This window comes from Mus pahari, chromosome 2 (genome assembly GCF_900095145.1).
Source record: "Mus pahari chromosome 2, PAHARI_EIJ_v1.1, whole genome shotgun sequence".
In the NCBI taxonomy this organism is placed as follows: domain Eukaryota; kingdom Metazoa; phylum Chordata; class Mammalia; order Rodentia; family Muridae; genus Mus; species Mus pahari.
Window position 1 is genome coordinate 18,053,725 of NC_034591.1, and position 17,471 is coordinate 18,071,195.

Sequence of the window (17,471 nt, forward strand, 5' to 3'; positions counted from 1 at the left end):
TGAAGCCAGAGGCCTCCAACCAGATCCACCATCACTGCAGGGAGCACGTGGATGTAAAAGGGTGCACCATGAGACACACTACAGCTTCCAAGAGACTTCTCTTTGTTTTGTTTTCATTTTTTTTTTTTTTTGAAGGGGGAAGGAGCAAGGGTGGGGATAGATACAGAAAAGCTGGAAGAGTAGGATTGGGGAACACTAGATGAAATTCACCAATGAATCAATAAAAAGTTTTAAAAAATAACTTAGTATCATCCAGAAAAATGTCCAGCCAATAAGACCAGGAGCTCTTCATACTTAATAACTTTACAATGACCCTACAGACCTTATACAGAGGTAGTATAGCAGTAATTAAAAGTTTACAGGTACCTGACAAAATACTATTTTAAAAAAGTAAAAGCAAGAAATGTGCTATAATTCAGAGTTCACTGAGTAAAGGCTATGCATTAGTCAGTCAGTTCCTTTTTTGTATCGCCCATTATTTGATTACTTACGCATTTGAGCAGTTTGATTTCATCCAAGGCTGTCTCTGTATAATGCTGGGCACTTTTTACAACTTTCATCGCAACGAATCTCTTCCCTCTTTAGATAAAAGCAAGCAGAGTTATTTCTGTCACCAGTGTAAGGAGTGACTGCTGTAGTAACCAATTAGTAGCCAACGGATTGAAGCTGCCAGTAAGGTTTCCCTTCAAATAGCGCCATTCCACTAAGTTGTGTTTATGCTGTGACAAATGCGCCATTACACACCCACACATACATCACGTACACATATATGCAGCAATAACATTTAATTAAAAATCACGTCTTTCAAGTTTGGGCAACCCAAATAAGTGTTCATGAGTTAGATGATGTCATTTATGTTTGCTGTTTCAATTCTAATTAACATAGGGTAGATAAAAAACCTGTCAGCTAGCACAGGTACTAAGGGGAAAGTATCCCTGTATACATGCTCATGTGTGTTCATGCACACGCACAACTACACATGAATATATGTGAGAAGCAACAATAATATTTCCTACTTTGGGTCCGTGTGGCTTTTAAATAATGTTACACAGTAATAAGTTGGAAGACCTATTCATTTTCAACTTGTATTTGATTGTTTTCTGATATGAATTAACTAATAGAAAAGTAATACAGCTCTGATGTAAAGCTTAAAAACTAGCAAACAAACAAACTACAATTATCATTTTTAAAAAATATACGCAAAGGCATGTAAAAGTAGGGTGATGGTGACGGATCTAGTTAGCTGCAGGGGCCTGTGCCAAGCATAAGCAGTGCCTCGAATGCCACCAGGTAGCATGACCCTTGGCGATATCATCTTAAAAGCAGACATGGTTGTTTGTATAGGCTTGGCCCGGGGAGTGGCATGATTAGGAGTGGAGCAATGGTAGAGTAGGTGTGGTCTTGTTGGAGGGTATGTCTCTGTGGGGGTGGGGTTTGCCCAGTTTGGAAGAGAGGGTCAGTTCCTGGCTGCCTTCAGATTAAGATGTAGAACCCTCAGCTCCTTCTCCTGTGCCATGCCTGCTTGCACACTGCCACGCTTCCTGTCATGATGAAGATGGGAATGAATCTTTGAACCTGTAGGTCAGTCACAATTAAATGCTATCCTTTATAGAAGTTGCTATGACCATGGTGTCTCTTTACAGCAGTAAAACCCCAAGACAGCAGAAGTCCAGCCAAGCACAACTTGGGAGCACACAATGACAAACAACACTTACTGCATATCCCAGCACAGCCATACAGTAGAAAAGTGCCCCCATCCTAGCTTCCTAATGACATGATATCGACCATTGAAGAGATCTCCAATTTTCACCGGATGATAGCCACCTGAAAAAGAAAATTAAACATCTCAGGAAAAAGTCAACAAAGCCAGTTTTGGGTAAATCAGGGCTACATAGGGAGACCATCTTAAAGGAAGAAAAGAAACCCCCTGCACACACACACACACACATACACACACACACAAAACAAAACCAACATCAGGTGGGAGACTCATGCTTATAATCCCAGCACTTGGAGAAGGTACTCTGTGAGTTCAAGTTCACATTATTTATTGAATTATAGGCCTGTCTAGACATTAGAATGAAACCTGGTATCAAACAAACAAAAATCTCAAGATACTTTATCTGCCTCAAGATACAAAGCATGACATATCAATGTGACATGTTGCTGAAGCAGACCACGGGCATCTCTAACACTATACACCTGTACTGCAGGCCACGGGCATCTCTAACGTTATACACGTGTACTGCAGACCCAGCACCCACTTCTGCCTAAAGAAACTAGAAACAGCAGTGCAAATGAGCCTAAAGTAAACCCAAGAAAGAATACAGTGTGACCTTAAAGCTATGAAATGAAAAATAATAATCAATGAAAAGGACTATTTGAGAAAACAAAAACAATGTGTTTCTGACCAAGGTAATAAGGGGAAATAGAAAAACTAAGGAAACAAAACCAAGTTACAAACATTAGGTACAGTAGAGCCGACTCTGCCAAGTACCCTGCAGATATGGAAAGGACACAGAACATAAACACACACATGACTTGGACACGGGGAACATAAACAAACGTGACACAGACACAGGGAACATGAACACACAAGAGATGGACACAGGGGCTGGTGAGATGGCTCAGTGGTTAAGAGCACTGACTGCTCTTCCAAAGGTCCCGAGTTCAAATCCCAGCAACCACATGGTGGCTCACAACCATCCGTAACAAGGCCTGACGCCCTCTTCTGGAGTGTCTGAAGACAGCTACAGTGTACTTACATGTAATAAATAAATCTTTAAAAAAAAAAGAGAGATGGACACAGAAAACATAAGCATACACTTGATGTGGGCACAGGGAACATAAACACACATGACACAGACACATACCTTTAATGATACAAACCGTGAAATTTAACAACAAAAAAACACTAATACTTCAAGAATTCCATTCTGATTTTTCGGTTTGAGTTCATTAACCACACTATGATAAAAAGTGCATAGAGGCTGGGTGTGCATACCTGCAATCCCAGTGGTTAGGAAGATGAGGCAGGTTGAGGCTGGTCTCTGCTATATAGCAAGACCTCTTTTAAAAAACAAAAAACAAAAACACACAATGGGGGGAGGAAAGGCATAGTGAAATTTTCTAAACACTATGGAAGAAATGCTGCTGGCTCTATACAATCTTTTCCTAAAGAGCACAAAAGAGAAAATATCTCCCATTTGAGATGTCTGTCTATAAAAGTTATTAAGTATGTGAAGTATAGACTGCAAGTGGCAGCTCCTTCTGCTGAGGATAAAGGCCAGCAAAGCACACATCTGAGGAACAAGTGTTTCCTGACTGCCCTGGCTCAGGTAAAGTGTTTTTCCTGTGTTTTTCTTATACCCTTCCATGGAGTCATCTTCTGTTCTGTATACAACACAACAGAATGTACCTGCTACGTATTTCTCCCTTCTGTTCTTGAAGAGATGGCAAACTCTTAGGAGATCAGGCACAGGCTTTCTATAAAGTCAGTGTCCTCGGTGGCTTGTACAGAGCACTTACTTGGACCATAATAGACAAAACATATAACAAGCACACAGACATGGATAAGAGGGAGGGGTTTTGTTACATAAAACAGCAAGTGCAGAGTGTGCCTCACCTTTAAAACATAAGCTAAAATCAAGCTTAGTAACCTGTGTCTTTAATTACAACACTGGAATGTGGAGTCAAGTGGAGCTCAAAACCAGTCTAGTCTACACAACAGTTCAGGTCAGGCAGGGCTATACAAGGAGATTCTATCTACAAACAGACAGGCAAACAAATAAGCAAGCAAGCAAAAACAAAACTTTTTAGGTTATTGTAACAAAGGATGAGAGAGGAAAGCCTCATGAAGAAATCATGGAGATGGGTTTAAGTGGAATAAGTTTTACATTAAGAAATAAAGAAATAGACTGGAGAGTTGGCTCAGTGGTTAAGGGTACTGTCTGCTTTTCCAGAGGACCCAGGTTCAATTCCCAATACCCACATAGCCGCTCACAACTGTGTGTAACTCCAGTTTCCGGGAATCTGACATCCTCACACAGACATACATGCAGTCAAAACACAAATGTACATAAAATAAAAAGAAATAAACCCTAAAAAAGAAAGAAAAAAAGAAGAAGTCACAGGTCTGGCTGAGAAGACCATACAAGAGTCTGGACCCTGCTTTTTGTGGGGAGAAATTAACAAAGTGCACCCTCCACACCATAGCTCACGTCTGGACAAGGAGAACCTAATTTAAATGTACCTCAAGTAGGAGCATACAATACAACTGCTAAGAAAACTGCAAGACATGTTATTTTATCAGACTGCACACAGGAAACACAGTGAATGAGCTGTGACCTCACAACATCTGAGAGAGCCATCGTGATCTTCACAAACCTTTCAGATCTCCTGAGCTCTGTCTTTATAAATTAGGCACAGCACAGACATGAGGCAACACTAAATACATCTTTTCATTATGTCATTGTAATAATTTTGTAACTGCAAAAAATTTTTTCTAAAACATACTCATGTTGACATTTCTATTTTCCTTCTTTTGAAAAAGTCTCTGCCTGCCTTTACTTCTCAGTGCTGGGAGTACAGGCATGTAATACAACGCCAGGCTTGAAGAACAATTTTTCTATAAAGACTCTCATAAATGATAGTATCCATGAAGAAAACACAAGCCTTAGTTTGCACTGATGTCCACACCCACCATGGTTCCTCCTCATTTCCATGAGAATGCTTTAGGGAGGGGGGGTAGGTGGGGGGTTAGGGGAGCTGGGGGTTGCTAAGTTGTTAAGAATTCTAAAAATGCACATTAGTTAACATCAGATCATACATGGCTAACGGTCGATTTTTAAAGACCTTGTCTGCAGATTTACTTGAGTTCATTTAAATCAGTCTCTATACTTCCTCAAGTATACACCACACACTAAACTGTGGCCTAACAGGATCCATAGCCAACTCCAGACTAAGCTATGAGTGTATTCATGTAACAGAGCAGCTGGGTCTCAGCCAATAAGAGACAAACATGCCCAAACATGACCAGATAAGGGAACTGGCAACTGCAGAGCCAGGTCCTTGCTTGCCACTCCTCGCCCTTCCTGGTATGAAAGCAACCCGCCCCCACACCAATCCTTCCCCTGACTGAAAAACATCCTTGACAGAAACCAAATACAGTAGGAGGTGTGTATGTGTGTGTGTATTCATGCGTGCGTGCGTGTGTGTGTGTGTGTGTGTGTGTGTGTGTGTGCGCACGCACGCGCCTGTGTGCGTGTTTGTGTGCACACACACGCGTATTTTTTTACATTACAGAAAAGTCTTCCAGCGATATATGGTCACACCATCTTTTTTTTTTTTAATATACTTTTTCTTTTTAAAGATGTATTTATTTATTATATGTAAGTACACTGTAGCTGTCTTCAGACACCCCAGAAGAGGGCGTCAGATCTTGTTACGGATGGTTGTGAGCCACCATGTGGTTGCTGGGATTTGAACTCAAGACTTGTGGAAGTGGAGTCAGTACTCTTAACCGCTAAGTCATCTCACCAGCCCGGTCACACCATCTTTATACTGAAAATTTTAATCTATTCAATATTTATTAGTCCTTGGCAATTTTTATACTTTTAACATCTTTGTGGGGACTTTTTTACACTTCTTATTTCTATTTCACTTACTACTGTTTTCCCTGTATGTATGTGTAAGCGTGTACTTGCCTGGTACTCACAAAGACCAGAAGTAGGCTTGAGATTTTAAGGAACTGGAGAGACAGACAGCTGTCAGCAGCTAGGTGGGGATGGGAACTGAGCCCAGTACACTACAATGTCAACCACAATCCACTGTGAGCACTGAACCATCACTTCTGTCCCATCTTTTTTGTTTTTCTTACTTTTATTGTGGGCAACAAAGGAGCAGCAGCACTATATGAGATCATTAATTTTACATAATTAAACAACCTCACATAATTAAGCACTTAATCACCAATTGTTTAATTAAGAACATATGTTTTTAAATATCAACTTGGACACTGGCAGATCAATGACTTTCAGCTCATTTCTTAGTTCTTAATTATGCTCTGGATAAATAAAAGTACAATACATCAAATTAAGAACTGGAAAAAAAACAAAACCAACATTAGAATAAAAAATTCTTAAATGGATGTTAAGTCTAGTTCAGAAGCCAGAATCCACATGAGAAATAATGGGATTTTCTTTTTAACAAGTAAAAATATTCTTTAATAACTAAAACTGTTGTAATAAAAAGAAATAGAAAAACATTTTCGCCAGGCGTGGTGGTGCATGCCTTTAATCCCAGCACTCAGGAGGCAGAGGCAGGCGGATTTCTGAGTTCAAGGCCAGCCTGTTCTACAAAGTGAGTTCCAGGACAGCCAGGGCCATACAGAGAGGGCTAGGCAGACCCTCTCAGGCTCCTTTCTGCCCCCAACATGGCCTGATCCCCTCTGGTTCTTGGGTCTCTCTCAGCAGCTCTGGGCTCCATTATTCTTCTTGTTGTTGACCCAGCAGGAACCCCTCATCCTCTGTGCAGTCTGGGGATTGCCTTTCAAACCAGATTGACACAGGGCCACCCCAGCATTATGGAGGCTGAGGCAGGAGGATTATGAGTTCAAAGCAAGCCTGGGCTGCATAATTGTGGAAATCCGACTTTATTAAAAAGTTTCCTCCTGCCTGGCATGGTGGCACATGCCTTTAATCCCAGCACTCGGGAGGCAGAGGCAGGCGGATTTCTGAGTTTGAGGCCAGCCTGGTCTACAAAGTGAGTTCCAGGACAGCCAGGGCTACACAGAGAAACCCTGTCTCAAAAAGAGAGAGAGGAGAGAGAGAGAGAGAGAGAGAGAGAGAGAGAGAGAGAGAGAGAGAGAGAGGAAAAACCTTTTCTTGACTATTTGAAGCTAAAAATGATATTGCATACATTCGAGACTTTAAAAATTAATTAAAGGGGTTGGTGAGATGGCTCAGTGGGTAAGAGCACCTGACTGCTCTTCCAAAGGTCCGGTGTTCAAATCCCAGCAACCACATGGTGGCTCATAACCATCTGTAACAAGATCTGACTCCCTCTTCTGGAGTGTCTGAAGACAGCTACAGTGTACTTACATATAATAAATAAATAAATCTTTTTTAAAAATTAATTAAAAACTAAATCCCTTCATCTAGTCTAGATTTATTGCTACTTTAAGATAGAAGAGTGACTCAGTGTATATAGTAACTAACCAGGACTGACGTGTCTGCTGGTTAATTTTAACTGTCAATTGTTTCTGAAACCTAAGTCACCTAGAGAGAAGGACGTCAGCCGAAGAGCTGCCTTGACCATGACTACAGAACATTTTCTTGATTTTTTTGATTGATATGGGAAAGTCCAACCCACTGTGGCTGTTGTCACTACTTGACAGGTATAAAGAAGCTGAATGAGCAGGAGCCAGAGAGAGCACGCAAGCCAGTAAGCAGCATCCCTTGATGGCTCCTGCCTCTAAGTTCCTGTCCTGGCTTCCCCTGGGGAGGGACTATTGCATTTGATCACGGTGTTTACCAAAACAACAGAAAGCAAGCTAGAATAATGTTACAATACTCTAAAGCACATGCCATCCATAAAAAGCACACACACACACACACACACACACACACACACACACACGCATGCCCCAAAAATTAGCCTACAGGCAATCTTATGGAAGCATTTTCTCAGTTGAGTTCCCTCTTCCCAAATGACTCTTAACTTGTGTCAAGCCGGCATAGAACTATCCAGCACAAGCCCCATTCTTAAGCCCTTTCTTAATTTAAAATCCAAAATTAATTAATACTTCCCAATTTAGTTATCATCTGTTGGGAGCATAGCACAAATACCCGTGCCCACAGATCTCCAGGAATGTAAATCACATAGGACTGTCTTCTCAAGGGAAGGAATGTACAACCTCTTCTTCTACCCAGAGATCTGGGGCTCAGAGGTGACAACGACTTGGTCTGTGTTATATGTTGGCCAGGACATACCAAGCTTCTACAACCAAGACCAGAGGTGGTTAGTAATCTAAATGACCCTTGCAGGCAGGAACTCCCCAAGACCCACAATCAGGACCAGAGATACCGAATAGTCTAAATGACCCTTACAATTATCTGAACGGCCAGGAGCTCCCCCAAGCTGCTACAACCAGGAATAGAGATGTCAATAACCTGAATGACCTCTATGCTATCTATATGACTAAAACCAGGCCCTTAAACTAGTATAGGTACTACATCTCTAGAGCCCATCTTCTGGGAAAAAATGACATGTACCCTGAGCTGAGTTTCAATATAATTATGCCTCCTGTGTACCCAGTATTATATTACATCAAGAAACTTTCTCCAAAATATACCATATTTAAATTTGCTGGGATAAACTGCCTAGCATCACTTTCTAGAAGGTTTGATCCACATGGATTAAGTCAATCTCAACCATGTTCTCATTCTTACTAATTGGCAGTCCATTTCCCTGCCTGAAACCTCCAGAGACCTCCCACAATCATAAAAAAGGTAATACACATACCAACTTCTATATTCAAGCATCTGGTATCCAATACTATTAATAATATGGACACACTTTCTTAGAAGACATTAGATTTACATCTATGCCACAGTAAAAGTAGTAGATGAATGCATGCCTTAAGAAAAATGGTTAGACTCAGGAGGCAGAGGCAGGCGGATTTCTGAGTTGGAGGCCAGCCTGGGAAACCCTGTCTGGAAAAAAAAAAAAAAACAAAAAACAAAAAACAAAAAACAAAAAAAGAGAAAGTCCTTAGTTTGTAGAATCTATGTGTAAGTTATACATATTTGGGAGTCTGCATCATTCTTTTATTGAATTCTACTCCTATATTTCAACGTATTATCAAAGAAAGCCAAATATAATAGTATTTTTTAGACTACCTAATCTTCTGGAATCCTGACATTTTATCCAAAAAATAAAAATATAAAACCCCAATTCTGTCCTTTGTATGAATGGTTTCTGATGTGTTTGTATGAATGAGCTTGTGTTTGTAAGCAACAGAGTAGCTGAAATTAGCACATTGTTTCTGAGGACAGCTCAGAAGTTCCCAGCCTGATAACTCTGCTATGAAACAAAGCGATGCACACAAAGAAAATGCATCCATAGCTTCCACTGGCAGGCCTGGCTGGACTTAAGGCCCAGTAGAAAGAACTAGGATGCAGTACATTGAGCTCCATAGAGACAGCGCCGGGGCAAGCGCGAGCCGGACGGGCACTGGGCGACTCTGTGCCTCGCGGAGGAAAATCAACTAAACATGGGCAAAGGAGATCCTAAGAAGCCGAGAGGCAAAATGTCCTCATATGCATTCTTTGTGCAAACCTGCCGGGAGGAGCACAAGAAGAAGCACCCGGATGCTTCTGTCAACTTCTCAGAGTTCTCCAAGAAGTGCTCAGAGAGGTGGAAGACCATGTCTGCTAAAGAAAAGGGGAAATTTGAAGATATGGCAAAGGCTGACAAGGCTCGTTATGAAAGAGAAATGAAAACCTACATCCCCCCCCAAAGGGGAGACCAAAAAGAAGTTCAAGGACCCCAATGCACCCAAGAGGCCTCCTTCGGCCTTCTTCTTGTTCTGTTCTGAGTACCGCCCCAAAATCAAAGGAGAGCATCCTGGCTTATCCATTGGTGATGTTGCAAAGAAACTAGGAGAGATGTGGAACAACACTGGAGCGGATGACAAGCAGCCCTATGAGAAGAAGGCTGCCAAGCTGAAGGAGAAGTACGAGAAGGATATTGCTGCCTACAGAGCTAAAGGAAAACCTGATGCAGCGAAAAAGGGGGTGGTCAAGGCTGAAAAGAGCAAGAAAAAGAAGGAAGAGGAAGATGATGAGGAGGATGAAGAGGATGAGGAAGAGGAGGAAGAAGAGGAAGATGAAGATGAAGAAGAAGATGATGATGATGAATAAGTTGGTTCTAGCGCAGTTTTTTTTTCTTGTCTATAAAGCATTTAACCCCCCTGTACACAACTCACTCCTTTTAAAGAAAAAATTTAAATGTAAGGCTGTGTAAGATTTGTTTTTAAACTGTACAGTGTCTTTTTTTGTATAGTTAACACACTACCGAATGTGTCTTTAGATAGCCCTGTCCTGGTGGTATTTTCAATAGCCACTAACCTTGCCTGGTACAGTCTGGGGGTTGTAAATTGGCATGGAAATTTAAAGCAGGTTCTTGTTGGTGCACAGCACAAATTAGTTATATATGGGGACAGTAGTTTGGTTTTTTTATTTTGTTTTTGTTTTTCCTTTTGGTTTTATTTTTGGGTTTTATTTTTCCATCTTCAGTTGTCTCTGATGCAGCTTATACGAAGATAATTGTTGTCTGTTAACTGAATACCACTCTGTAATTGCAAAAAAAAAATGCGGCTGTTTTGTTGACATTCTGAATGCTTCTAAGTAAATACAATTTTTTTTTTATTAAAAAAAAAAAAAAAAAAAAGAAAGAACTAGGAGCTTTCAGATAACTCTGCGCCCTCGCCAGAGTTACTTCTAGCTGTCAGAGGTTTGTACTGTACAGTGTAAAGTACAGGCAAGCCACTCCAGCTCTGTTCATGTGAAATATCTCACATTTGCTCACGGACAAAATGCAAGGCCCTCAGCTCATTATCCTAACTTTGAGAGGCGGTGGAAACATTAGGAATGAGAACCTATTTGGAGGAAACTGGGCATGTGCCTTTGAAGGTTATATGTAGTCCCACCGGTCTCCTCCTCTTCATACTTATTTATTCTTGTTCATTTTTAGGTGAACAAGCTCCTCGTCTTCAGGCTCCCAGTACTACGGTGTTCTACCTCACCAGCCCAGCATCCATGGAACCAAGGAGTATGAACACAAACCTATGGAACTGAGAGCCAAAACAATTCTCTTTAAATTGTTTGTGTCACGTATTTTAGTCACGGGTATACGAAGAAATTACTATGTTCCTGATACAGAAAATCATGAGCCACACAAAGAGGCAGTTTAAAGCTTCCCTATAGGCCCAGTTTGTCACATGATGACAACCAGAACTGTCCTGGCTAAACCATGACAAAGATCACACACAGAAACCTCACTGATTCAAAGCAAACACGTGCCCACAGTTCTTAAAAGCCTAAGTCAGTATTTCTAAAACTCATTAATCAAAATCCCTGTAGGCTTTTCAATTATCATATTTCTTCTCCTCTGCCTAAAAACATGCTCAGATAGCCTACCATAAAGACAATGTTCCCTTCCTCTTACCTGACTACATACCCATCACTGTACTTCCGAGGACACCCCATGCTTCTGCATAGGTTACTGCCTCCCATAACTGACCCTCATCTCATGAGTCATTAGCTGCCCCCTAACAAGTGCCCTCCCTCTGAAGGGACCAGCCAGCCTGAGCATGGTGAGCAGGGCTCTAGTAGGCCTTGTTGCTTCTCCCTCACTCCCTCTGACTTGCTACAAACTGTTAGATGACATTCTTAAAGCTAAACACCAAGGTCTACTCCTTTATTTGACCACGTCTTCCTCCTGAGCCTGAGGACCAAGGTCCAGCTATTGAAAGCCCCCTTTGGCTCACCTAATTAACATGCCCGATTATACTTAAACTGTAGGAGGCCACGGCTCCTCCCCTGGGCTACCCGAAGCCGCACCTTAAAAGATGGCACCTGTTGGCTATGGAACTTGTGGTAAACAGGTCCATATTTGGTGGTTCCTGCTCTTCTGGTTGGCTGAGGCCGCGCACCTGGTGAGGTGACGTGGCCTGCCTCGATTGGAGTGGATAAGAGTATAAAAGGGCTTGTATTCTGGGGCTCAGGGGAGATGAAGAGGGAGATGGTGAAGATTGTTCAAGGTTCCTGAATAAACTGCTGTTAGAAGAGCTGGTGGTTGCGTCTTCCTTGCTGGTCGAGAGAGGACGCAACATTAAACACCTTATCCTAACACAGTTTTCCCTAGCCTTTATAAACCCCAATTTTCTCATTGGGAAGTATCTGTGTCCTCTCTATCCAGAGGCGGTCCCTGTTCCCCTCTGGGACAAAGACCCCTCCTCCTTCTCCCATGTTCCCTTCCCATCTCCCTCATCCTCTATCTCCTGTCTTTGTCTCTTATTTTCCTGGCCTTTGTCTCTCTGGGGCAAATAAATATCCTTTGTGCTGAGAACTTGGTCTTGAGATAACCTGAGTCAATACTGCCCCCTGGCATCCTCAAAGGATCCATCTTCTCCATGCTGAGGCCACAGAGAAGGCTGCTGTTGTTAAATCCTGTCTTTTGGAGAACTTTGCTTTCATTTTATATCCTAGAACATGGAGTCTTAGAGAAAGCCTGGTGAGTTACCACTAAAGACAAAAGTAGTGCCACCCTAAGAAGACTGAGGGCCAGTAAGAGTCGATCTAACACAGTAGGATGGGCAGTGCCACCCTAAGAAGACTGAGGGCCAGTGAGAGTCGATCTAACACAGTAGGATGGGCGGTGCCCCCCTAAGAAGACTGAGGGCCAGTGAGAGTCTAACACAGTAGGATGGGCCAAGAAAATTAACAGAATCAATGAAAGGCCAAGAAAACTGAGCCAAGAAAATTAACAGAATCAATGAAAGGCCAAGAAAACTGAGCCAAGAAAATTAACAGAATCAATGAAAGGCTTTCGCTAGGAAGGAAAGGATCTCATAGAATTAGACAAGTCACAAGAGGAATTATTTATAATAGGACAAGAGACAGTAAAGGATAATCAAGTTATACTTACTGATAGGAGAGTTAAGAAGGCCACTTGCAAACAGAATAGCAGGGCCTTGAGAAGTTGAATATGGAATTATAGCATGATATAGAAGTTCTACATCTTTTATCTATCTCAAAAAACAATGAAAAGAAATGTTGTTATTCATAAATATTCATAATCAAGAATGAAAACAACAGTTCTGTGTACAACTGGATGGGAGAATACGTCAAAGGGAGACACAGACAAATAGTGGGGATAGTTGTATATTTCCAAGCATATAGTTAAAACCACTGAAATGTTCCCTTTAAAGAGAGGAAATTATGTATACATATTATATTTCAAAAAAGCCTATGAAATTGAAAAATAGAAAGTTTTTTATTATTTGAGATAACCCATGCTGGCCTTCAATTTGCTATATGCAGCTGAGGATGACTTTAACTCATGACCCTCCCACCCTCGTCTTCACTGTGTTTCCCACTGGCTACCTTACCTGGCTCAACAAGGTATCAACTGCAGTCTACTCATCAGCAAAGAGAATCCCGAATGGCCTGTGGGGCTGAACAAGAGGTCCTGCCTCAATCAAGGGGGGACGGGAGGATGACTCCCAAGGCCTCCACACAGGCACTGATGAGGAGGATAAGTTTTTTTAAAAAGAAGAAAAAGAACTCCATACTATCTATATTCCATTTTCTCATTGCCCAAGGGAAAAATAAAAGAGAAACAAATGACTCCAGAAATCACAGTATTACCAGCTTTGTTTACGAATGCTTTTAAAACACTACCTGAAGCCCCCAAACAAAAATAAAATATGCTAGTCCTTCTGGAAAATTGACAGATCTCCCTGAAGAATAGAAGTAAGGACTGATTTGCTGGGGCAACTCCAAAGCAAAACAGAGCAGTCAGCTATGTTCCAGTGAGTCTATAGAAGAAATGGAGGAAGGAAGACACAGAAAGAAGGAACATGTATGACTAAAGCTGGAGTGATCCACTGCTGTGGGCTCTAAACAAAACAAGCGAAAGTTGGAAAGCCCAGAAAGATGGTGGCTGAGGTACACAGCCAGCTGAGGAGAGCTGGGGAGGCCTGTGTGCTGTTCCCTCACTACTGCTATGTCTCACCCAGCCCTGGCAGCATGGCAGGAATGCAGGGCAAGCAGATCACATCAGACAACATAGGCTCACCCCAGCCCAGACCTAGTAGAATCCTCTTCTGCAGACTCTTAGGAGATCAGAGGTGGAAACAAGAGCCACTGACATTTAGAATGACTGAGGGAAAAAGCAGTTAAAATACCCCCCCCACACACACACACGAGAAAAGGCCATCAGGAAAAGGCCATCACAATGTTCATTAACTTGTATACTAACAATATCATCATCATCATCACCACCACCACCATCATCTTTATCTTCACCTGGGACTATCCATACAATGAAGTATTACTCGGAAATAAGTAATGAATTAACCATGCACCCCATATATGAAACTGGTCAAAGTGCTCAGTGTTCATCCAGAAGACCTAGCACCCGCCCATGCTGGGTGGCTCACAATTGCCTAGAACTCTGCCTCCAAGAGACCCATCGCTGCTGTTGACACCTGCACTAGTGTACACATACTACACAAAAGTATTCTAACATAATAAAAATGGGCTAGGTATTGTCAAGTAGTTTCCTCTTTATTCTTCTTGTATGTGTGTGTTATACACGCAGGTGTGTCCACATATAGGAGTGCTCCTATCCTGAGAGAAGGGCTACATGCATACCTACACATGAGTGCACAAGTGGTGGCCTGAGGTTGATGTTACGAATCTTTCTTGATTCCTCTCCCACCTTATTTGAGTTTCTGAGTAGAAAACCAAGAGCACTAATACACCTGGTCTCATTAACCAACATGCTCTGGGGACTCCCTGTCTAGAAAATTTGAAGCAAAAACTACAGGAGGGCAAACGTGTCTGCCTGGCATTCAAGTGGGTTCTAGGGATCTAAACTCTCTTCTTGCCTACATGGCAATCAGGGTTAATTGCTAAGCCTCCAACAGGTTTTTTAACTGATGTAAAATTCACATATTATTTTAATGAAAGCCAAAATTCTTCTATGCACAATGTTATCGGCAAATACATATTCCTTTCTTAACACCAATGAATGGGCCAGTATCTCTGAAGTGTCCATGAAGAAATGCAATGAGATTCCGAACAGAACTCAACAGCATCCGATGCTGTAAGACTATGGGCACACTCAAGTTTTTAGACTATCAAAAAGAGGGAAGTGGACAATTATAGTCTACAAAATACTTGAGACTACAAGAGGACGGTACCATGTAACAGTGAAACTAGCACTCACTAGCCAGTATGAGATGACCACGCACAGACACTGTCTATAGGACAATGTTTTCAATCTTGCCACTTTAGGACCTTAGTAGAACTGAACTAAACTTATATTTCAACAACACCCTAGGCCTCTAACCAATAGATGCTGATGGAGCAGCCTCAACTATAAAAACAGTAACAGCAAAACTCTCCAGACACCACGAACAGAAAAGTCCCCTTGTCAATGAAGAACCACGGCCAGGACAGACTTCTAGGTAATTATCGCAGAAACCCCGCTCTCACAGAGCGATCACACTATCAGGAAGTGAATCGTGGTCTAGGGAAGGGAGGGTATAAAGTCAGTCAAACTTAGACACACCACATTAGAGTATAGAGAATGGAAGTTCAGCCAGTTTATACTTCTCACAGATGGAAAGCAGACAGAGAAGTGGTGTTTATATTTCAAATGCTATCCCGAAAGTTCCCTATACCCTCCCCCCGTCCATGCTCCCCTACCCACCCACTCCCACTACTTGGCCCTGGCCTTCCCCTGTACTGGGTCATATAAAGTTTACAAGACCAAGGGGCCTCTCTTCCCAATGATGGCCGATTAGGCCATCTTCNGCTACATATGCAGCTAGAGACNCGAGCTCAGGGGGTACTGGTTAGTTCATATTGTTGTTCCACCTACAGGGTTGCAGCCCCCTTCAGCTCCTTGGGTACTTTCTCTAGCTCCTCCATTGGGGGCCCTGTGTTCTCAGTGATAACTTGGTCAAGGATAATACGTTTTTAAGATACCACTCAAATTTCTAAAGCTGCAATCTCTGTATTCAATTCAATCTAAGGAAACCAGTTATCAATGGGGAACACAGAAAAATACAGGGCCACATACTTTACTTATTCCCTGCAAAATCTTAAGATGCAAAATACTATATATTCATTGGGGATGATATTATATTAAAGATGATAAATCAAAGACTAGCAGTAAAGGTACTTATCAAAGGACACAGACATGAAAAGCGGGAGTCATGGTCTAAAGCCAAGTCTCTCAGATCTCAGCCCCTAATGCTCCTGGACAGACATAGTTGGGCAAGCTGACTAGAGAGGCAGTACACAGAAAGTCGCACTTTCAAAAGAATGCCAAACGTAAAGTGGTAGAAATGCCTTAGCAACAGCAGAATTTAATTACTGGTCTTTGTGCTAAAATGGACAGTTCATGATTTGTAACTAGACCTGTAAACCTGAGGCAATAAAAACCCTCATCAGATACAATGTAGTTGGTCATGAACAACTGAGACCAGCAGGGCCCCAAAGGCATAAGGACACCATGGCGTCCCAGGCTCTAGATTAAGCTGTCTGCTGTCAAAAGCCTGTTGCATCTTTGGTGAACATTTCTTCTGAAAAGAGAAAGGGTACCTTTCGTTACTGATGATGTCTGCTTTTATTCCAGGAGAATTGAAAACTGGCTTGTAAGACAACAGTTCTCTAGGAATAGAGGCAATATAAACAAGATGAACAGGTGGACACAAGACACATTGGCCTAAGTGAAAGAGAATTCTTTGTGAAGAAAAAAGCCTTTTCTTAACAACCCAGTCCTAAGCTACTGGGCAGGGCCAGGCAGGAAGGAAAGGGACAGACAGCCAATAAAGCAGCGCCTGCTGCCTGTGACTTGGCACACAAAGAAGGCGGCTAAGTAAACAGAACACAAAGACAACCTGGTCTGCAATGACAAAGTTTACAAAAGTGGAAAAAGAGAAAGCTAGGCTGCATCTTCTGATACTGAGGTAAAGTTAGATGGGTCAGATTAAGCAAGATCTTATATTAGGTATATTTATTAGCATTAGGGTAATTTTAATTATTTCATTAGTGCTAATAGTTGTCATTATTGCTTTCAAAACTGTGACAGCTAAAGATAGACACATAGCTTTTTTTTTTAACTTTTTTTGTTTACTTTTATCAGATTAGGCCCAATATACACGCATAAATGTACAGGAAGAATGTGGGGGTCACTATGCTCCCTTCAAATAGCCTCAGTCCACTCTTAGAATTCTGTTACAATTTAAGCTTCCATATATCTCAAAGGCCGGGGGGTTGAAGGTTTCATGACCAGCCCACGGTACCACTGCCAAGAAGCAGCAGAACCGTTGGAAGGTGGGACCTAACAACGAGTCGGATTATTGTAGGCCTCCTGCCTTTCCTTTCTGGCCACTTTTTAGATATACACTGACACAATACGGCTAGTTGGAAGGTGGGCGGGGTGTGTGTGTGTGTGTGTGCAGACACAAACTGGAACCTAATATTGCACATGCCAGAATGATTCTGCTGAAGGGACCTTGATACAGAGGCCTCTTGTGAGGCTATGCCAGTGCCTGGCAAACACAGAAGTGGATGCTCACAATCAGCTATTGGATGGAACACAGGGCCCCCAATGGAGGAGCTAGAGAAAGTACCCAAGGAGCTGAAGGGGGCTGCAACCCTGTAGGTGGA

General features: G+C 42.0%; 2 protein-coding genes across 9 annotated transcripts in view; one reads left to right on the top strand and one right to left on the bottom strand.

Annotated features, from left to right (window-relative positions):
• Window positions 1–17,471, bottom strand: part of Srpk2 (SRSF protein kinase 2) — a 166,554-nt gene that overhangs the window by 44,364 nt on the left and 104,719 nt on the right. For all 8 annotated transcript variants that reach the window (XM_029534036.1, XM_021188323.2, XM_021188308.2 and 5 more), the window contains 2 exons: window positions 1,716–1,824; window positions 492–579 (listed from right to left, as the gene is read on the bottom strand). In XM_029534036.1, the coding sequence (XP_029389896.1) occupies window positions 492–579; window positions 1,716–1,720 (93 nt within the window). In that variant the 5' untranslated portion in view covers window positions 1,721–1,824. The remainder of the gene's footprint in view (window positions 1–491; window positions 580–1,715; window positions 1,825–17,471) is intronic.
• On the top strand, window positions 9,182–9,923 carry LOC110313910 (high mobility group protein B1-like). The gene is given in 2 exon segments (XM_021188376.2): window positions 9,182–9,511; window positions 9,513–9,923. Coding segments are annotated over 2 exon segments (648 nt in total). The 5' UTR covers window positions 9,182–9,274.